The sequence below is a fragment of the Anas acuta genome, chromosome 2 (assembly GCF_963932015.1).
Source record: "Anas acuta chromosome 2, bAnaAcu1.1, whole genome shotgun sequence".
Taxonomy (NCBI): Eukaryota; Metazoa; Chordata; class Aves; order Anseriformes; family Anatidae; genus Anas; species Anas acuta.
The window spans coordinates 123,383,365-123,407,749 of record NC_088980.1 but is presented as its reverse complement, the minus strand read 5'-3'; the positions used below and the strand labels follow the sequence as shown (position 1 = coordinate 123,407,749).

Here is a 24,385-nt window from a genome sequence, read left to right as displayed (position 1 = left end):
TCAGCCAGTTTCAGTGAAATGCATGGTAGAAAAATGTACTAAGTTTTACATGGCTTAAAACCAGGAAAAATACCAGGATAAACTCTTACAATTGAGTCCTTATTTAAAAGAAAACAAAAGAAACAAAACAAGCAAACATACTGAAATAAAAAACACAGTGGTTTGTACACCAATAATATTCCGCACAAAGGTCAAGCCACAAAAAAAGATAATTTTCATCATACTGACTTTCTGAATACAGATTCTTTGAGAGATTCAAGTGGCTAGAGGAAAACCTACACATAGGAGAAGCAAACCTGTACTGGGTACCTTTGGCCTCACTATCCCCACAGAAGTTAATAAAAGGTTCTATTCTATGTCACATGTAATGAGGTTAATAACTCTCTCTCTTTTACCTACTGTTCCTTCTAAATGCCACAGAATGCCTACTTAATTTTACTTTGGAAAAGTCTTGTGGTTTATAACAGCACAAGATAGTCATTTAGCTTTCTTTTTATGTTATGATAATAAAGTGGGAATGATTAGTAAACTTCAGGAAAAAAAGAGATGAGACAGCTACAGACTAATTATGGCGTTCACTGGGATCCACATATTATTTCTGGAAACAATAACTGACGCTGTGGAGATAGCAAGACCTTAGACACAAATAGTGTGACTTCCTATAAGAGTAAATGAATGGCCTACTGTGGCACAGAAGAGATCCAGCCTATTATGTCTTCTTTTTCAGAAATACAAATAAATCAAGCTTAAAATTACTGGAGGAAAAAAAAAAAAGGAGAAAAAAAAATATATTTTTTTTGTCATCACAGTCAAGCACTGAAACTTGTTGCCCTGACACATTCTAGTCTCCGTCTTTGTAGAGGTTCAAAATCCAACTGTTCAACGTCCAGAACAACCTGCTCTAGTCGACTGTTTTGAGCAACGGGTTGGACTAGATAAATTCAGCAGTCCCTTCCAACATCAATTATTCTGTGATTCTATGAAAACTTCAATAAGAAAGCAACAGAAAAATAACAGAATCACAGTAAAGCACCATATATTTTTCTAAGTTTTAGATTGGCATCCAATCTGGAACAAAGGGTTTGTGATAGAATTCCCAAACATGAGAATGTTGAGCTGTCCTGAGGCTCTATTATTTCATGTGCCTTGATTCTCAGAAAGTTCTATACAGCAAAAACTAAAACCAAGTAAATAAATAATTGAAGTCTAGGAGTACTTTTTAAGCATCTTATGCTGAAGTTTTTAAAAATGGCAGAAAAGAGAGTAATTAAATTTCTACAAAAATTTCCATCCTTTTGTAAATGGCAGTTCCAGGAAAAGGAAGTTGCAGTGCACATAGAAGTTTCTAGAGTGTGATTTAATACATAATACAATCTTCTGGAAACATTACAATCAAATCCTCTGTAGAGGTTATTAATTAATATTGTGCAAGCCTTATGTAGTTAGTAAGTCTCAAAAACTCAATGAAGTTAGGACTGTGAAATGTCTAAGTAAAAGAAGAACAAGATAAAAGCCTGTAAAAGTTACTTCTGCTCTTTGTACTTAAGTATGTTCTCCAAGACGAACCTGCAAGTGCATTATGTAGGAAATCAAATTAATTTTACTTTAAACACCTGAAATATTTGATACTTGCATGGAATTTTGATGCAGCTGGCAGTTTCTTCACATATATATGTATGGCCTTCATGACATTCCTGAAAGTCGTAAGTTAAACCTTAAGAACCTTAACCTAACACAGTTACTGGATATTTCAAAAACAGGAAGAAGATTCAAACTAATCTGTGAGTGATTGAATACTACACTTTTAAGCTTAACCTCTAATTAAAAAAACAAGCATCAGAAAATACATATAATTTTTTGCAGTTACCCAGCAGTTCCATTGCATCATCTTCATTGTCAATATCTTCTTCAGTTACAGATGGAGCTGTGCTGTGAGCGGAATCAAAGGAGTCCTGAGAAAGCATGGCAGCCAGCAGTTTCTTATGTTGTTGTTGTTGCTGTTTCAGTCCTTTGCTCTTTGGCTCCATTTTTAGGCTGCAAGGGAGGAAAACAACTTTCTCTTACTGATACTGTCTATAAAATATGTCACACATTTTTCAAATCACTGTAGCCCATGATATCATCCAGATCTGAAGGTTAGCACCATCAGACCACAGAAACCTACTGGTAACCTCTCATGCCCTGATCATTAGATGCTATAAATCAGACTGTGCTTTTAGTTCTTACCTACAATTTTGACTGAACAATGATGGGAAAATTTCCATTGACTTTATGGGTATTTATCAAGTCTAAATAAGTTACATACACAACAGGATGTTAATTACTGATGAGTATTGTTAAGGCATTGGTCGCACAACAACAAAGCGGAGAACAAAAAACTACTCCACTGTGTAGTTATGTTATCACAATCACATAGGATTAAGGTTTTCATAGTTACAACAATCTTCACTATAGTTTTTTGACTTGTGCCCCTAACCTAAGTAACAGAATCAATATCATCAAATGAAAAACCACCCAAATTCCACACTGTGTACATTCGCTGCCCCTTAGTGAAGTTTCCCAAGAACTATGTTTCTTCTCAGAATTTCCACAATATTTTTTTCATGTAGAAAAATAGTGGCAATGGCATGGAAATTAATTTAATCCTGTTTTCATGGTTCCTGGATTTCTGAAAGATGAGCTCAGTACCAGCAGGATTCCTATTAGCACTTTTATATGGTCCCCTATCCAATGTTAATAGCTTGTCTTACTCCTTCAGCAGCAACAGAGAGCTGTATAAAACCAATGACATGTATAGTCTTTCCTCTGCAGCAACCCAGAACATTAAGGGCAAAATGGTGACCCTTCATCAGTTTGACAAGACATCACCAAAACAGCTGCGGTAGTGTGGCTACACTACCTTTCCCAGTCAAAGTAATAGTGAAATCTGTCCTTTCAGTTGCTCCAAATTAATCCCCTTCCTTTTTAAGTAACTGGGTCTGGCTTTCAGATAAAAACTGTATGAAACTTCTGTTGCTCATGATCACAGGAATTCTCACAGAGGGAATAGTGGTTTCCAGTATGAATGGACTGACAAGTGAGGATCATGGCTGCAAATACAGAAAAAGCAGACAGCTCATACATTCCCAGACTTCAGGTACTATGCTCTATGATCTGCCTTATGCTGCAAACGATATGGAAAATGGACAGGTTATCAACAAAGCACTGGTCGACAGGAATATGCCATTCTCTGCAGCATATTCAGTTCCCTGTAGAATGCTATAGATACTATAGAATGCACAACTTCCCCTTCCACCCAACAGAAAAAACTTATATGCTAAGTTCTGTGAAAACAATACAGAGAAAGAGGCAGTCATATAGGACACTGATGGCAATTACTCTAAAAATGAATATGAAAATTACTAATCTTCTGACTATATATATATCCTATGATTTTACATATATATACATATGTATGTGTATATATATATATATGGGGGTGGGTGTATGTGACTACGTATATAGTCATTGTTAAATGTTATTTATGTAATATTTCATTATGTTTAGTGATAGGTGTAAGGAAACATTACTACTTTGAAATAATAGGACAATTACATTCTTGTTCTTATGCTGTAAGATTCGAATTAATTTTTAGAGTTTGCTGGTCTATCACATAAATCCTGATAGTTACTGATGAACAAAATATCACTTCTAATTGAAAGTGTTAATAAATCAGATTTTACACAACATAATTGTAAACATTGAATATGAATTTTAAATCACTCCCTCCTTCAGTTGTCAGATAAAAATGTAACTGGATTATTTTAGCCTATATCAACAAGTGATAGCAACTTTGAGTTTCATTTAGTCTAATAAAAAACATGCTATTCCATCTACTTTTGGATGTACTAGATAAATGTTACATTAAAACTAAATTATTTCCTATTGTCTCCTGCATTTGGTGTATAGCCAATTCCAAAGTCTGCTCGTAGTACTTTAATTCTCAATAACTGAATCAGACCTTGAAGAAATTTCCTATTATTAGTGAACATTCAGATTAACCTTGATCAATATGGGTCTTTTGAACTTCCACATATAGGTAGCATCAATTTCATTATTATCACTATCTTGAAGTACTGCAATTTTATATTAGTTTGCAAGACTGCAAACATGCTTTATTTAAATGCTTTACAAAACCTGATGAAATGCTAATGAAGCAAAGAATTATCCCAGGCATAAAATCAGTCATCCAAATTTAAATCCATATGCAGCACATAATTTAGTAGTCATTAATTTCCACTGAAAATCAGTATTCCCACTTAATGATACATATTTTTCAACATCTCTTCTGCATTCATTGCATCTAAAACACCTGAAAAGATATCAGTGTCCCATGATTCTTTTCTTACATCAAGTACCCCATACTCTCCTTATTCCATACTTCTGGCAATGTGATTTTTTTCATGATACTCAACAAGACTTCTCAAATACTACTTTCAAAGCCATTAGTATTTTTCTTCATTATACCATTATCTATAATGTTTCTCACAGCTTGTACCACCTTCTACAGAGAAAAATACTCTGTACCAAATGATCTTTGTCACTCAGAACTAAATCTCTTTGCTCCCATCTAGAGATCAGCCTATTTCTGCTTCTTCCTATTAAGAGAAGGGATCCAATATTCTCAATACCCTCTGCAACTTGCAACAAACCTTTACTTGGTGTCCTTACTGGAATGCTGAATAAGGATAAATAGAAACCCGGACCCTCACAATGAAGCTGCAATGACAGCTGCTGACTCCATTACTTTCCCAGGAATTGCAGTAGAGGGACTCAGTCTTTGAGTTCTGTTAGTTCCAGTCCAAAGTCTGGCTAAGGGATCATTAGTACATGCTGCTGCTACTTCGAAATTGTAGTATTTGCAGCTTCCCATTGACCCCCTTGTTCTCCCCTTCCTCTCCACCCCACCCTCCACAAAAAAAAAACAACAAACACTATGATGCGTTCATGGTTAACAATCACTCCCAACATGCATGGATAGTTAATAAATACAGCTTCTAAGAGTCCAGCGAATGACAGACTCATTTCTTATGTGACAGGGAAGAGAATTCCAATGTAGAGAACACATGGAGGACATAGCGAAGGCATATACACCTTTTCAAAGGGAAATCAGAGTTTCTGCATCCTTAAAAGAGGGAGCAAAATGTGTCTGCTGCAGTCAGTGTACTAGTTATAACCAAAGAGAAAAGCTACAGGGTTGAGGGAGAACAGCAGGTGTTTAGGTAATTAACAGAAGCATGGCTGCAAATGCTTAACTTTCTGTGAGAAAGAGATATCTTTAAATCATGTCGAATGGACAACTTGGAAAAATGATGAACTCTTCTATGTAGCTAAAGCACATTAACAAAAAAACACACTCCCCCAACCTTAGTCAAGCACACTGAATCGTTGGAAGGTATTTACTGCAGAGAATACAATTTTCTCTTCAAGAAAGAAGTTTAAGAACTGAAGATGAATTTTGGAAGTCCTGCTAGAAACAACATAGCTATTGTTTCCCTTGTGTAGCTTTCCTTTAAAAAGAAAAAATCAGATTTATCTCTAAAGTGCCAAGAAGATTAACTTACATCTATTACCTATCATTGAAAGATAAAAGGGTTTGAAGGACCTGAATGAAGCTATACATCACAACATTACACAATGTATCCCAACCTTGTCAACATGCACATAGCTTTATGCTTGGGAATAAAACCATAGGATTGGTAATTTGCATAAAGTTAATCATATGCAAAATCATATGCAAAAGCACCGTAAGAAACTAGTCACATAACAGTGTCTCCCATTTATTGTGCATGCTGCCACACTACAGATTGGACTTTAAAAGTCCTGCATTCTGCTCTCATAAACAATCAAAGCTCTCCTTCAGAAAGGAAAAAAAAATATAAAATTTCTAGGCAGAACAAAAATCCCACCTTCCACCAGGACTGCTGCTATCCTCACTGTCCCACTGCTCATTTTTACTTCTTGGTATTGGTGGCTGCAGCATCTCAGCGGCTAGTGGATCTGCATCATTCTCTTCACGACCAATCCATTCTCCAATCACACGAGGTCTGAGAAGGGGGGTATTAAAACCTGTTGTGTCCTGAAGAGAAAATACAAAATAAAATAAAAAAGCACTGTACTTGTTTTCAACTGGACATGTAATGAGGAAAAGACAGAAAATAATGCAATTCATTAAAAAAAAAAAAAAAGAGGCAATATGTTATATATGTTAAAGCAGTATGTTAAAAGTATGTTAAAGATTTCTGTTAAAAAAATTCCAAGAAAAATTTGCCCACCCTGGTGCCTCAAACCTCTCCTTGCTTTTCAATATCAACTGGAGGAATCTGGTCTTTATCAATTCATATTGAAAAATTACATATTTTTAATAAATGCACAATTCTTAGAACCCATATGGTGTCAGTTATGCTAAGCAACAGATGAGGTCACTTGCATAATGAACACCCCAACCAAAAGACTGTTGTAGATTAATAGCATCTCTCTTATTTGCATGATGTATAAATGCAAAACTGATAAATACATCTGCATTTGGCATTTTAAAAATAACCCTGCTGGGATTTACATAATGTATCCTTCAATTCTGAAAATGGTATTAACATTTTAATAAAATGCATTTCTGAAACTAGTACTCATATTTTTAACCACTTACTGGAAGAAGATAGCTGAAGAGGATTACTAGAACTAAGCAAAATGCAACTGAAATATTCAAAACAATAGTGGTGATTTGCTTTGAATTTATATTAGGGATATAGAATAATGAAAACAAATTGTCTCTAAAAATTGTATCTGAAAACTGTTGTGAAATGGTGAGTATTTCTTTTTTCAGTGTTATGAGAAAGGTTGTTGAGAAAGGGTCAAGTACAACAGTGCAATCGAACTGAAGGAAAAAAAGCATTGAGCATAGATACTAAAAAATAGACATAATGAAACAATGGAGCAGAAATATTAATTTTGCTTTAATAAACTCTTCTAGTATAGCAAAGACATTTCAAATACAGTGTTCCTAATTAGGAGAGATATAGTCTATTCCTATCTTCTAAATACAGAAAGAAATAGGAAAACAAATCCTTTGGTGTGTTACTTAGATCAGTATCTCAGTAAATATTCCTACCATAAAACAACACTTCCCAAACAAGAAGCACCTAGAAAAACTACAGGACAGTGATTAGTTAGCTTAGCAACCATATTTTCCTATCTTCCTGAAAACAAACCAAAGTCTCCTACTAATTGATACAGATATGGTAAAAGCCCATTTGAAGTAGAGGTCTTTACTGAAATTAAACAAAGTAAACAAGAAACAAAAAAATGTGCAAACTTCTTTTATACAAATATACCTATCCCACTCTGGCTAGATGTTGTACTTTTGCTTAGCCAAATTCCAAAAGCTTCTATCTGACAAAATAGCCCCTGGATTTGACTCACTCACTCTTGTTATTTTGTTTTCTGCAATTTGCATTGTGTGTGTGGAGTGCACACTGCACTCTCTATACTAATCTGTCCAGAGTTTTCCATCAACTGAATTTACTTTTCACACTACGCCTATTTTCTGCAAGGTATGACCACTGAAAATTAAACACAGCTGATACAGAAATCTGAGAAAAACACCATGACTTCAGTGGTTTTCGGATATCTAAACACTGATGTCTTTTTTTTTTTTTTATCTTATGTTCTTATTAAGATATATTTTATGTATCTGTCTGGTGCTGTGGCATAGCCGGGTAATGTAGATGGTGGCCTCAGGTCACTTAACAGGTATAACCTGTAATAGGTGTGACTACCATCATATGCCTATGAGATAGGAAAAATTCACTGCACATAATGCCTTCATTATTGGTGTCTACAATAGTTTCTGTAAGTAGTAAGTATTTGGCCCCTTCTGAAGTTTCTTTCTGTTAGCCTAGCCATTTTCTCTCTTCTGTTTCTCCCTTGGATAATTTCTAATAATGAACACATAATTAAAAAAAAAAAAAAAAAAAGGTCTGTGCTAGTTTAACTTTGCAACAACTGGCAGTGTCAATCTTGTTAAAAGCTGTCAGTTACCTAAGCGAAAAAGGGAAGAATGGCTAAAAATTTGCCTTTTTTCAGTACTGCAACTTTTTCCAGACACTGTACACTGCACCACCAGAATGTGAATAAGTAAACCGTGAATGCGGTGTCTGTCCTTGTTATACTGATTTCTTCTCTAGACATTTCATGGATTAAAGTAGTACTTTCATACTCTGCTTAACAGAAATGTAATTTACATTACCTAGTCATGCTTTGCCTCACTTTATTACCTTGCTTCCATTTTTGAATCTTGTTAATTAGTGCACCACAGTTTCAGTGACCTAATTTATTTTCCTCCTTTCAACTACATAAGCAACCACAGTGAAAACAGAAAATGGGGAATCAGAGACAGCTCTGTTGAGAACACTGGGGCGTTTGTTTGGCACCTTATTTCAAAAGCTTTAATCAATTTAGATGAAGCATTCTGTTCCCAGTCAAGTTTTTATTCTTTTTTGTTTGTTTGTTTGTTTAATACAGACCTTAGAATCTTAACTGATTTCCAATTTTTATTCCCCCATAAAAAAAAAGAGATTGGTAGTGACACTGGTGTGCACCATTTCCAATTTTTATTCCCCCATAAAAAAAGAGATTGGTAGTGACATTGGTGTGCACCATTGTCTTATGGTTCTGTCCAGTGTCATCCACTTAGCATCCCTATCAGTAGCTACCAACTTGACAGCCTCAAGCTTACTTGATGTGGAAATGAGGAGACAGGAAGACTGGAGGGAAGTTAAGTCTCATCTACATTGACTTGAGATGTGGTTGTGATGTGCAGCCCCTATGAGGGAGCATATCAATATCTGTGTACCTGTTTGCTTAAGCATAACTTTAAAAGCTCTGTATTTCTAATTGCCTATATGGATTTCAAGAAAACCTCCACAGTGAGGGAAACTTTGGTGTGAGCAGACTTCTTTTTTTTTTTTTTTGATGACGTAGAGTAGTTGTTAAATATAAGCTGTACTATTTGTAGTAATACTACTCAGAAGAAAGCATACCCTAGACACAGCACAGAAAAAGAAAAATAAATGAATAACTCTTGGAAAATATTTGTAAAGCTTTTAGAGAATTAAAAGCCAGAAGATGAATAAACCTTCCCTTATACCCCTTTAAATAGTTTTATAATGTCATTATTTTAGTCAGTCTCTGACTGGAAAGACGAAAAGGTGTGAGTCCTTATTTTCCACTGTCTGACTCAGAAATATTGCTGAAATGGGAACAATTATACAAATTTGAAACATACTGCATGAAATACGCACTGTAGCATCCTGGCTGCATTTTACCTCAATGTACCTTACAATGCAGACATGTTACAACGCAACACATACTACAATTTACTATGTGATTTACAGAGAAGTAGGGTCTTCTAGAGTCCTCACAGACTTGGAGAAAACACAAACTCATAGTGAACTCAATGCGTTTTTCCAGAATGTATTAATCAAATCAAAATTTCACAGAAAGGGTAAAATTCTAGCTCAATTTCTTTATCTGTTTACAGAAAATTCTTGGCATTTATGAGGATCTTTAAAAAATGCACCCTTCATGCGTTGTTTCTGTTCAGCAGTAAAAAAGGTGAGTTAATTCAGAAATTTGTAACATATTAACTCTGTACTTTAGCCCTAAAATCTGTGAGTCACAAGACATCCCTTCTCATTTTCTTTCCTTACACACTGTACTTGCAGTGTCAGTTGCTGATTTTATACAGCTTCCCCAGCCTAGATTAAGAAGTGGGCTGAATCATCAAGAGAAATGAAACCAAACTGCAAATCTGAAATAAATGAAATGAAGGAGGAGGAAATCTATACAATAAATCTGGTTTAAATGCAGTAGTTTTAGGGATTTTTTGTGCAATTATGCCAATAAAATTCTGAAATTTTATTAGTCTCTATCAAACTGAAAGCTTCCGATGCGACCAAAAGACTAAGTCTGCCCATGTTTTCTCTACCTTTATCTTGGTCTAAAACCCTGAGTACTGGCACAAAGGTAATAATAGCAGGTATTTGATGTGAGTCTATTTAAATGAAATGCCCTTCCAGAGCAGTGATTGCAATTCAGAGCAAACTAGTTTTCCAAAATCAAATGCTTGGGTAACTAAGCAACAAACAAATTAGCTGGATTACTTGGAGGAGGAGTTACATCATCCAGAGATATTGACCAAGTACTCACCTGACAAAAGTGGCTAAAGGTTATTGCAGCCAGAATGAAATTATTTTTTAAAAAAAAACATATCCTTGAATGTTAACAAAGATAAACATACACTAGCTTTCTCTGTTTTCTCTTGGCTCATAATTTAAACCACAGATTAAAGAGCAGGATTATGGGCTCTTTCCCAATTGGCAAGGATGCTCTCAACTGTCAGAAAAATAAAGCAAGGAAAAGCATATAGAGTAATTTAGTACGATGCTTAATTTTATGCTTCTCTTGATGTCTAACTAATGCCAACAGTATAAAAGAATCCAATACCAAGTTTGGGACCTACCACATGCACCTGAAGGGTTATATCCAATATCCAGATGTGAATGTGGTTTTAAAAATGATTCCTTGCTGCTGCAGCCCAGATAAGGAAGCTGTAGTATCAGCATGTATTTCTGGGAAGGGAATTACAATGAACTTGGCTACATTTATACCCAAAATATAAACATTGCATAGGAACATGCTCAGCTGAGATCAAACTAAATTGGATATACTGTGAAACCATTATCAGGCAGTCATTGGTTGATTCTGGGCCAAGACAAATAACACTCTTACAAACAGGTCACAAGAAACTTTGGGGAATTAATATGTGCAAGGGATCATTCCTAGGGGAAAGGCTGCTTGTAGCTGCCCTGTTGGAGGACAGAGGGCTTAACAACATGAACCTGGGCTGCTTCCTTTCACAGAATGATCCTTGCCATGCTTAACTTCTTCATACAGGTGTAGCTTTTACATCCATTCAAAATCCTTAAGGGGCAAAACAAGAGTACTGAAGCTCACTTAAGCCCGTGGAGACAGAAAGTATGTATTTTCAGTACATCTATCCTGTAAGCCAGTTGAGCAGGGCTGCACAAAGGAAGTATGTTAAGAGTTTTGTATTTAAATTTTTTTATTTTCCAAGTAATTTTTGATTTCAAGAGCATTCACATTACCTGTCCTCATCAAAAACAGATCTTACAGCAGATGTAATATTGTAAAGTTGTTGTAAAGGTCAGACAGTGTGCGCTATTCGCTGCATGTAACATTATATCAAGTTTTATACAAAAATATTTCCAATTTTAAATTCAAAAAAGTAAATTATATGGTGATGAAAGGAAAATTAACTCTTCACTCAGAGTACATCCTGAAGAAATTTACCGATGATGTTCCCCACCTCAACCTTCACACTTTTTTGAGAAATAATCTATCACCTTGGAAAAAAAAACAAATCCGACAGAAATTTCTCTTTATAAGTGGAGAAGTATGTGATAACAGGCTCTAGTCCTCCCCCATCCCCCACGCTCTCAAAGCAGCTTTTCATATTTATTTCAACAAAGCTAAATTAATATGAATTCTTTGTTAATATTTTTAAATAAAAGGGTTGTAAAGGAAATGCTTTGCTAGATGTTTTTCTCATCACTTCTGAGCACAATTAAGGTAATGGTGGGAAGGATGACTTAAGTTTCCTTTTATATTTTTAATACGAGCAATGGGATAGAGCAAGATCAAGGCCAAAATGATAAATAAAGGCCATGGTTTTGAAATGGCAGCTTCACATGCACATGATTGCATGGTAACTGATCAACGTTGTCTCACTGGCCTTTCCTGCAGAACCCAGGGGAGCTATTTCATATGCATTTGTGTCAAGAAGGATTGTACTCTCATCTTACCAGGAGAAGACATTTTAAAAATTGTATCTTATATCAGGAAATATTCCTGTGCCCTATATGCTTTTTGATCTTATCTCCCTGACAGTAATAGTTTCTGACACCAAGAACACAACCTATTATTCTCAGCACTGTACATGTCCTGCTGTCCAGTGGTGAGAATAGGAAAGGAAAATGTGTTCTGTTTCCTTTGGAACATTGATAAATCAGATGGATTACTCTTTCAGCATCGAGTTCATTACAGTTAAAATTAAAATTCACTGTGTAGTGTATCAAAATAGTCAAAACAGAAGAGATTATTGTATGGAGAATTCAGCAAAAAAATTGAAGACTGATCTTTATGGCCTGTGAATTCGTGATCAGATCAGAAAATATTCCTAAATATTTTCTCAAATCATATCTGACAGTGAGAAAGTCACCCAATCATATGACTTTGTGAATTAAAGATACTCAAAACTTAATATTTCCAAAAGAACACCATTAAAGTAACACAACAGACATTAAGCAAAGATGGTATATTAAGATCAAAAGCATTTTCGTGGCCTCATTAAGAGTCCCTTAAATCTCAGTGAGGTTTTTTTTTCCATAATTAACAGCCCATCCTGGATCAAGCTCTTAATGCATCAACATATGCAGTACTTACCCATATAGCTTTCCATACCCAAGCTTCCTTTGAACCCAAAAGAACTGAAGAGTGTGTACCTGGACAGGCATAAGTAGTTCTCATTGCCTAAAATTATCACAATCAGCTGCCTGTTCGTCAGGCATACACTAAATCTTACCTTATCAAGTTCATCAGAAATAGCAATGCCTGAAAAAAACAACATTAAAAAAGTAAAAAATTAGAAACATCCTTTCTAGAAATGCATTTCACTGCAATAAATAAATAAGTTAACTCTGAAAAGTTTCCAGATTGTTCTGTACCATTCGATGCATCATATTTTGCTGCATTAGTGAAATTGCCTAAAAACAATATGCTCTTAACTTTCTTCAGCTGCAATATTATCAAAATGAATTATCAAAAAACTATGGAAATGGATACAGTAGAGGTGCTAGTAAAGCTTAAGTATACTTCTACCTGATTTCTAAATTTAAAACATCAATTTAGTATTTAAATATGGGCACGTTATTATGCAAATCTCATCCTGACTAGAATGCACAGTATTATGATACAATTACAGGGGCAAAGGGGCATGACCCTTCTCTCTTTTTCCATGGTTCAACATAAAGATGTTTCTATGAAAACCAAAGGAATTTAAAGAGAGTAAAATCTCATAAAATTTCACAATCCAAGGCAAAACAGTTTTTCATGACTCATGCCTTTCTGCCTGAGCCTTTCCTGTGTTTGCTTTCATTATGTCACAAAACTCTCTTAACTATGACTGTCCTGTAGCAAATTAGATATGCACAGCTGGTCTCAGAATTTATGACATATCTACGTCTCAGTCACATCATGAGGTGAGATCAACTAATCACACATTTAATACCATCATATTGAAAATTCTGATTTATTGAAAGCAAAGCATTTCCCAGGTTCCCATGAGGTTTGATAAGAAAAATTATCAGCATAGAACTTCCATTCAAAAACCAAAGAAAAGCATCTCCAGGTAGTCAAAATAGAGGGGAAGTACCCATGCATAAAAAGAATATGTACTTAATAGTTGTTTTCTAATTCATATTGAGTAATCAAGACATCTTGTAAGGAACACAACTGGTGATATATTGCAAAATATGCAGTTTCAGCTGAACAGAATTATTCTTTCTAAAATCGCACTAAAGATTGCAACAGTAAAAGCTTATTTCCATAACATTTTTATTCATCACTATTTGGTATACCTTAACTATATGAATTTTGCTTTTATTACTGTAGGTTTAATCATTAACTCCACATTACTAATTCTGAGTTCAGATGACTTCCTTATATTGATTTTTGTTTTAAATACAGTGAACTGCTTAAGGATTGCGATTAGTATTTTAAGACCTGATCAACCCATAAGAAATATGTCAAGAGTTAACAGAATACTGTCAAACATTCCACGACGATAAAGGAGATAGACGATAAAGTAGATTACGTTGAACAAGACCCATTTTGTCTAACTGTTCCATCCCTCACAGCTATTCGTATGTTTTAAGAACTTGAGTTTTTTTATTTAGGCAAGACACTACACTAACGTCCATACAGTATAATCAGCAAGTTGCACCAACCTGAATCATTCAAGAGAACTTTAATGTGTTATAAAATCTATTTTCTTCATTCCCCAAAGCTGTATGGGCACTTAGAGAGCAGATAAATATTTTCTTAGAGGTAGCAAAAAAAAATGTAATTCAAAATTCTCTTTATATCAGCCCTGAAAACTTGATTCCCATCAACAAGCTCTCCATCACATTTGGCTTATTTTGCACAACCATGGTCAATTCATTTTACAACCACAATGCTTTCTCCAAACATACAAACTTCTCAGCAAGTTCCTATAATTTTAATACAGTTCATTTTGTTTTGATTTGAGTTTATTTCCTCAAATTACAGCCCTTTTCATGTGCTTTCACAGAGGATGATGCTCTGTGAATTGGTCTTTGAAACCTGGGAGTAAACCCAGAAAAGAAGCAGGTTCATTGCAGAGCATAGAACGGATGCTAGAATTTAAACTATGAATAAATAGGAGCAATTTTTCCCTGTGCTGACTTACTGATTAAGTATATTTATTTTCATGTATGGCAAAGGAAACTACAAAAGGTAACCATGTCATTTGCAAGACTCCCTACAAAAAAAAAAAAAAAAAAAAAAAGACAAATGCTTTCACTACTCAACTGCCTATCTTGCTAATCAAAGATCATTACTGGAAGTACTGAATGGCAAATTGGAAAAAAAATGCATGCACAACTATGTGCTCCACTCAAAAAGATCTATTAGCTTCTCTGACTGTTACATGACTGTTACATGTAAACACATAAAGTGAGAAACATCCAAAGTTTTTACTCTGAATTTAGAGGATAGAATAAGCTTGGTAATTCAACTTACCAGAATGCCTCAAGTTTCCTGTCTGCTAAATTGCAAGCACTACCTTGATAGCAAAAAAAATATATTTCTCAGATAAAAGAGTAGATGTATAGCAGTATCTGAGGGCATCTTACCAAAATAAGATTTTAAAAACTTAGAAATCTTATCTCTGCAATCATGTAACCAAACCTGAAAAACCTTTTCCTCTCTCTCTTTGATGTGGAATCAATAGAAAATAAAAAGGATAGGAGGTAGGATTTACCGTACTGCCAGTCATAAAGATTTTTATGTCATGGCTTAAGCCCCATTAATATTAACAGAACTCTTAATTACTGGTAAAACAACTCAACTAGCAGAGACCAGAATAAATTAAGCCATAAAAGGTAGGTTTAAAAAAGCTGCTCATTTTTTCCCCAAGATTTTACTGCGTTAGTGTATGCCCACTCTTACAAATTTTCTTTTGTAGTTGCCAAACTAACAAAATGTGATTGCTGAAATTGAGGAACAGCACTCCTCCTGTGTGCAGCAGACAGAAAATCATAAGAGTGAGGTGATTTTTTGGGTGCATGTGGAATAATACAGGCTCCAGTTTTCATACTGTGGTTCTTCAAGTAAAAACCTGGAATGACTGTAAAAAATAATATAATCTGAGGATGAAAGACAGAATTAATCTCATTGTATATACTACCACAATATCAAAAAGGGAAACAGTTTAATCCAGAATCGTGGAGAAAGCAACTAGAGAAACTGATATTCCTAATTATCATACAAGAGTATCTAGGATTTCTATTATTCTCTTAACTCTTAGCACACTTGACTTTTTGGTAGTCATATAGGTTACTGTCAGTTACACTATTTTCAAGCAGTACAGTGACAACTTCAAAAAACATTAATTTCTATAAAATAACAGTAACAATGTTTGCTGTCTCTGATACCTATAATTACTAATATCTTGAGATCAGAGTTTTGCAAACAACACTCTTTCCACTTTATTTTGTATATCTGCAAAAAATAATTGGTTATGCTCTCTGTACCTGGTATAGTTATTTCCATTGTTTCTATGTGGCTTTTATGCAATAGAAAAGAGAAATACTTTTAATATATTCTAAAGAGGAAAATGTTATTATAAATATCACAGAATGCTAGAGACAAAGGGTCAGCATATTCCACGAGAAGGGGCCGTTTCTCATAACAACTTAATCCAAATCACCAAAAAACTCTAATACCAGAGAAACTGGCATACCCAGTTTGTTCAAGCTTGAATCCAATAGCTTTGTATGAATATAAGTTATTAGGAACAAATGTTTCTGACTTCCTTCAATTTAAAGTATTTAAAGCCAGACTCTACGTGATGCTGAATGTAGAGAATGGAAGTTTTAGGGCTGCTTCATCATAGCTCTGCCTAAAGCCACTGACTGAGAAGTGGATAAGAAGGGGACTGTTGAAAAAGTTCTTCTCCCTTTGTTGGGGAAAGTCTTCTGATGTCAAAGGCAAATCCTTCAGAAATAAAGGAGTGTACTTTACCCTTTCTCTCAGAGCAGCTGTTTCTCACAGACAACATTTGCTATAGTTTTATATCATACTGTGATTGACAACTACACAATAGTCCCACCATTTTCACTTTTTGCAATGAAAAAGTGCAGTACTCTGATTAAAGGGGTGAGAGCTTTGCTTGCCACCATCAGCTTAGGTTCACAGGCATGGTTTACAGTGGGAATTAGTTAGCTATCTGTCTGCCAATTTTATGTCTGTAAAAATCCTCCCTTTGGTAATTAATTAAGGGTGTTGAATTTTGATCAGGCTTCACAAGGACATAGCCCACTTGGCTGTCCAGTGAATTACACAGACAGATTCAGGGCACTTGTTTCTACTTTTGAATGTAATGACTCTCTGTGCTATGAGGGTGCTGGAACAACAAAGTAATTGGTCTGAACATGCTTTCACAGTCCTTCAGAAATGCTCCACAGCCACAACTACTGCCACCTCCGATCAGCAGCAAATCTGGAGTGGGGCTGTTCATGCTGCCACAGCCAGTCTTAACTGAAACACTTTCATCTTGTCAATAGCATAGTTTTTGAAAATAAATGGAAAAACAAGGTACCTTCTGATTGCAAGAAAGTTCTGGCACAATAGGATTAAAGGAAACACATCTACAAGCCAACGTAATATAATAATGCAACTTTATATTTATTATAGTATATATATATATATATATATATATATATATATATACTATATATATATATATAATAATATTATATATAATAATATTATATATAATAATAATATATATATAATATATATAATATATATAATATATATTATATATATTATATATATATGATATATATATTATATATATAATATATAGTATATATATATTAATATATATAATATATAGTATATATAAATATTATATATACTATATATATATATATATATATATATATATATATATATCACGCCTGCATTAAGCAGATTCCCCAAAAGCATATCACAGTGTATTAACCCTGCAACTTACATGTTTTGTTCGTTTGGTTTTTGTACCTAAAATATTAGACTGGTTGATTATCATGCCTTTAAAAAACAAACAAACAAAAAAGCCAAAAAAATCAAAAAATAGCAACAAACATGGTTTATTAAATTGACCATACAAGTACAGAACTCTTATTTGTTCTTTCACAGATATCTTAGATTTCTGTTTCCAATCTTCCACCCCTATGGTAATTTTGAAACAGCAGAACAGTAAGAATGGAGAAGTGAAAGTGATCATTAAAGCACATTCTTTGATGAAAATGCCACCTCTCAAATGTATCTGCACCATGTTATAATGATTTATTTTTTTTTCCAGTTTGTAAAGGGTATCTTCCACAATAAAGACCTTCTGCATGGGACATCCTGCTTAATTTCTAGTTTATCAGGAATTAACTTTCTTTCAAAAACAAAAGAAAACATAAAACACATTGTTAACAATTCTATGAACCTTAAAAATGCCTAGCTCTTTCATATGCAGTTCTTAGCAGAACAGTTTCACTTGCTGCTGCTCCCCTGTAACAAATACAACTAATGAAGTACATAATGAAGTACAGAATGTCTCTCCACTCTGTGGTATTATTCCTCTTTGGAAAGTGATTTTAAGACTTTGATGTTCAAAGTTCAATAACATAAAATTCATTTTCAAAACAGTAGGTACCGTGTGAGTTTGGGTCTTTTTGAAATGGCAAGTCTTAAATTACCTTCCTGTTGCATTATTCCTGAGAAGCTTTATACTAGTTCAAATTCTTGCAATATCTTCATATTCTATACAAACCTGAAACTATAGAACAGGTATTCCAATGAGAATAAAAGTTGTGAAACTTCAGAGACATCTACCATTTTTATTTTTATTTGTGCTCCTTAAATAACTACAGGAAGAAATAACATAATAAAAATAAGCTGTTTGTTGTTTTTTTTGTTTGTTTGTTTGTTTGCTTTTTTAAAGACACATATTTTCCAAATGCACAATGCATTCCTAGTCAGAAGAACATAAAATGTTACTACTGAAATTTATGTTAGAATACCATCATTCTGCCCAGTGGGAGTTACAAATAGGTTATGCATTTTCCTAAACATCCAGAAGATGGCCACAGAGCTCCCAACAGCCAGTTTTCCTATATAGCAAACAAAGCATTCTGGTTTTGACATACAGAGTTTGGAACTAAGACCTCCTAAGGCAATCCTGACTAACTTTAGAAAACTCGTTCTTATGATTGGTTTAGGCCAGGGAACTTGTGGATAGCTGGACTGTCAAACTCATAGCGCATTACAGGTTCTGTAACAAACTCCATTATTATTCTACCATTATTAATACTGCAGCTTTGAGCATGAACACAGGAATACATATCACTGTATATCAACTGACGAGCACTTAACTCCCATTCACAGCAAATCGGGAGAAGCATATGTTCCCTTGCTGGTGGGTCAAGTCATCTCAGCTGTACTTTCGTTTCCCACAGCAAAACTTCATGCGCCAGACAGTTGCCATACTGCTGTTGGCAGGATAGCAAATTACTCAATTACTGCTCCTGTGCCTTTTTGCATCTAGTAGTTAAGGTATATTGAGATTTCCTATTTCACAGCATCCTTGGATTAAAAAGGACAGAAAATGGTTGTTCTGGTTGCAGCAAACAAAACATTTCCCCCCTGATTTGGAAAATGTACACAGGAATCAAACCAGCTCAGACTCTTCTATGTAGGAATATTGTAATAGATATAGATTTGCCATTGACTGACATAATTGACATTCTTATATTATTTACATACACTTAGTCATTTTACAGCTTTCAAAATAAGCCCTATTTCCTCCAGTAATAATTCAGTAATTTTTTATTGCCAATGATGCCACATATCACTATATTATTAAGCAATTATTCATAAAATTATCAATATATTATTAAGAAACTATGCATAAAATTTATGTCAGTGTATCCATATTGAGTGAGGACAAAATGCCTTTCAACATCTAGCCATACATGAAAAAGGAAAACAGTGTCATCTACACGGCACCAAATACTAGCAAAGCAGCACACTATACATTAGTACAGTCATCATCTAGGAAAGATGGATTTAAACTCTCTTCCCAATGGCAACTTATATAATAATAATAATAATAATAAAATCCCCAGGAAAAGAATTTGTGCTCCAGGCATGCAGCATTGTTATATCCAAATTCCTGAATGGCTCCAATGGATAATACAAATTTCAGGATTAGAGAGCAACGAATCAGTAAATGAATCCGTAAAACAAACAAAATGCAAAGAAAGTATCAAATATTATGTCCCAGACACTTTTCTAAACCAAGGTCACATCAGAAGAGAATAATCAGAGAAAGGTGTATACTGTAGTAGGTTAGTTAAAGTGAGTAGCCCAAAACAGTCAGTAGCCAAGGACAGAGCCCACCTTCCCACTACCCCATGAATGCCAACCACTTTTATCTAAGGATTAGAAAGTAGCACATCTGAAATGGCAGTCACACAAGTCCCAGTTCCACAATAGCATTAGGGATTGTTTTTTTACCAAGTCAAATAATGTTGCAGAAAAGGCACTATAACTCAGGAAGAGACTCTATTCCTGAAGCTTATAGCACATTGGATCAGAATGGCAAATGCCTCAACAAAGGTAATAAAAAATTTAACATCTGTAGGAAAAAAAGATAACTGAAGTCATGGTGATCTCCATGCCACATAAGCCCTATTTTATAAGTGAAGAGAAATAATTATGTTCACATTCTTCCTGTTTCAATTTCAAAAAATATCATTGTTTTCTATTATTATTCATAGATCACACTAAAAGCAAAAGGATTTTATAAGCAAAAGAAGTATTGGATAACAGCTGCAGTACTGAGATAAAATTATCTTCCTTAAAGGTTTGATTGAGCTTATCTAAAAATGTCGATCTCAAAATAAATCACAAACATTGATCTCACACAAGGATAACATGATTTTAAAGTTCAGCCTGAACAGAAGAAAGAAAAAAGCCTCAAAAGAATACTGACTATTTTTTTTGGTTCAATTAAGAGAACATATTTACAGCTAGATTCTCAACTGACTGGTTAAGTCATTTTATAGACTAAAGTGTATTTCAGACCAACAGCTATGCATGACTGAAAAATAAATAAATAAATAAAGTATTAAGTCTTAAAACAATTCCACCTATAAGATGTGACTGATAAAAGTCTAGTAAGATGACATGCAAGCTGCATTCATAGTTGTATCATCATCAGAAATATCTCGTTTCAATGGGAAACTTTAGAGGTCTCTGATACATGTTACTGGCATTCCATTAAAGTACATCTTCCATAAGTAGTCTGTAAATCATTAATAACTTTCTATAGTGTAGAATCTTACTAGTAAAAACCCATCCTAATGTGTTTCAGAGACTGCTAAACACACTGAAATAGTTCATGGTGTATATCCGTCTTCTCACATCCCACGTACTCACAGGTTCATCCATAAACAGAACATATTTTAGTAGTTTGCTAACATATTCTGATCATTTTTTTGAACTAGTTGTACTGTTATTATGAGAGTTTTACTCTTGTTGCTTATCCTCCTCCCCATAAGATCACACTTGTCTTTCTTAGGCTATATATAAAAAGCAGCTGATTCTCTAACATTATAAGAAGTAACCGTCTGAGATACTCTGGAGGGATTCAGAGCTCTTTCATTCTTGGAGATATTCAAAAGACACCTATATGTGGTCCTGGTAAACTAGCTCTAGGCAGGCCTGCTTGAGCAGGGGCTTGGACCAGATGACCTCCAGAGGTCCCTTCCAACCTCAACCATTCAGTGATTCTACAATTCTTTATAGTCCTCTTGCAACAATATTTCCTACTAGATTGTTGGAGGCTTTCTAATGTATTGATTCATTGTTGATTACTCCTCTTCCAAACTAAGAAATACAGAACAGACTCCTTTTTTTTTTTCTATTGGCTATAGCTAGGTACCATTATTTTGGGGGTTCTCTCAGACTGAGTTGGATGGATTCCCAAATAGCTTTGGTTAATGTTAACTTACTACCCTTCTTCTGACCTTAGAACACCTATTGAATTCAAAGCACGTTTGTTTCTTCCCTCCTAATTTGTGGTATACACCTGGATTCAACAAGAATCCAAACATTACTAACAAACCATTGGTTAACTCTGTTAAAAGTCTATGTGTAACTATGAAAACATACCCATCCCACAGTAGAATCCATTAAATGTCATGTAATGCTGTTACCGTGTGTAAATGGAAATGTCCAATATGCACTCAAGTCCTTAGTTGTTCATATACAAGATGCAAAGGTACTCACAAAGCAGTCAGACTTCATGCCTGCTTTGAAGTAAACTCTTGCTGATTTAGTCCTTATTTCCCCCCACTCATAACATTCATTATTCACTGTATTCCATCTCTTGTTATGCATCTTTCTAACCTTAGAGTGGGGATTAAGAGGTCTATTTATGAGAAAGATCCTCAGCTATGCAGGAGATTTTAACTCTTTTTAAAAAGAAAACAGGCCAGAGTTGGAAATAGAAGAGCATACACGTGAAACGGCATGACACTTCGTATTTAGGATCAACAAAGGAAGAAGTATGGCAATAAAGAGTGGCCTCTCAATCAAAGAAAAAGAAACATGCATAAGGAAAATGCAGCATATTCCTGTCGTTTCATAAACCAAAGTGTCTCCAAAATAATTGACTTGATAGTTCAAAATACACTTCAATGACACATAGGTGATTGGAGAAGCAAATGAAACCCATGTTCTTGACATGGGTTGACCTCTAGAAAATGGTATACTTGAGTCACCAAGCTCCAATACACTTGCCATAATATTGCCATTATTATGGCAATATTATTCTGAGGTCTCTCAATACTCAAGATATCTTTAGCATTGAGTGTGAAGTCTCTATTGTTTTCTTGGATCTACCAGAGTACAGAATTGCTTACATGCTGTCTTGATGGTACTTGGGAAGATGATTCCAAAAATTTCAAATGACCAACTTTATATGGCATTCTTCCCTGTTAAAATACTGGAAAATGAAATGTGTTGTAAAGAGCCATGGACAGTATATTGGGATCCATTTGTTGAGCCCACTGCCTGTCACATACTGCTTGGAAACATGATTAGCATCAAATGTAGCACTGGACTTATAGACCTGACATGCCCGTAGAATCAAAAGCAATGACTTATATGCCAAAAGCAAGTAGTAACACAGACAAAGATAGTTGGGGGACCCTGTCATGGTTTTTGTAAAATTCACCATAAGGAATCATTGGATCTAGCACAGAATGAATTTCTCATGTCTGACTTTCAAAGCCCTGGACTTTGTCCCTTTGTTGAATCCCTCCACAATATTTGCTATGTGCAAACTCTATTCCCTCTGAAATACAAGACTAGATTTTATTTTCAAAATTATACCTCTTATTTTTTTCCAAACTTTTCATATATTTCAGTTTGAATTTTTATTTTATTTTTATTTTATATCATCCTAATATGGAAGAAATCACAGCAGAGAACAGATTTATTTCCTGAAATTATCTGAAAAGGAGTACAAAGATTGGAAACAGGGACATACAATTTAGAATTAATCTGACACAAATGTTTAAATAATACAACCAAAAAGGCTAAAGTGAAAATGAGTAACAACTATCAAAGAAGAAAAATAAAGTCACAAGAAAAGATACTATAAACACACTAGGAGAGGAGGATAAAGTAAAATACAGAACTACTATGTCATAGAGAAGGGAAACAAACAATGGATGATACAAGGAAATCTCAATGTTCAATAGCTTTACTGCACTTCTTCATTCTCTACAAAAAACAAACAAAAAAAAAAGATTAATTGATTAATTGTGGCCAGATGCTTAATGCTAGTGATTTTGAGATGGGAAAATTACAACCCAGATGAGAGAAAGTTGAAAGATATTCTGATCACTTAGATACACTCACGTTGACAGAATCTTCTGAAATTCACTCTAAAGCACCTAACAAACTAGTTGAAGAAACCTTGGAACCATTAACAACTGTCTATCATGAATAGAGGACAGAAAAGTGCAAATACCCTATCCTTCTTTAGAAAAGAAAATGGGAGGACATGGGGAATTACTAACCAGGCAGCTGAAATCTGACAACAGCAAAAATATTTTACAAAATTGTTAAATAAATTGTTTATAGATATCTAATGGATAGGAAAGATGATAAGAACCAGCTGACGCGAAGTTACCAAGAATAAATCATATGATATTAGTCTAATTGTTTTTTCAGCTTGGAAACTTGCTTAGAGGATAAGAGGAAGAAGTAGATGTAAAATACTTAAGTTATTATAAGACTTTGTCTACTGTCCTAGGTGATAGTCAATTTAGAGAAATACATTCTAGGTGAAATCATTGCTAGGTAGATAAACATCTGGTGGGAAAAATGCACTTACTGAGTAGCTTTCAAGGGCTGGTTGTCAGATCTTAAATGGAATCATGAAGAGGTCTGACAATATTTCCATTAATTATCTGGATGAAGAAATAGAAAGCACATTCATGAAAGTGAATGTTACATCACATTGCAAGTGAATTAAAAGACCCTGGAGGATAGGAGCAAAATTCTGTATTATCTAGACAAACCACCAGAAAACATCAAGTATTAGCAAGAAATACGAAAGAATGAATCATTTGTGACATAAAAAAAAACCTGACTCCAACTACATTGACCTACATATTCACGTTCAGTCCAAGCATAGGACTCAGAATCACAGAATTATCTACGTTGGAAGAGACCACAAGATCATCGAGTCCAGTCTCTGACCTAACCCTAACAAGTCCTCCACTAAACCATATAGCTAAGTTCAACATCTGAACGTTTTTTAAAGACCTCCAGGAATGGTGACTCAACCACTTCCCGGGGCAGCCCATTCCAATGCCTAACAACCCTCTCAGTAAAGAAGTTCTTCCTAATATCC

The 24,385-nt window shown here is 34.6% G+C and overlaps 1 protein-coding gene across 6 annotated transcripts in view; it reads right to left on the bottom strand.

Moving 5' to 3' along the window:
• Positions 1–24,385, bottom strand: part of C2H8orf34 (chromosome 2 C8orf34 homolog) — a 188,309-nt gene that overhangs the window by 115,649 nt on the left and 48,275 nt on the right. For all 6 annotated transcript variants that reach the window (XM_068672046.1, XM_068672047.1, XM_068672045.1 and 3 more), the window contains 3 exons: positions 12,701–12,729; positions 5,949–6,118; positions 1,868–2,034 (listed from right to left, as the gene is read on the bottom strand). In XM_068672046.1, coding sequence (XP_068528147.1) covers positions 1,868–2,034; positions 5,949–6,118; positions 12,701–12,729 — 366 coding nt within the window. The remainder of the gene's footprint in view (positions 1–1,867; positions 2,035–5,948; positions 6,119–12,700; positions 12,730–24,385) is intronic.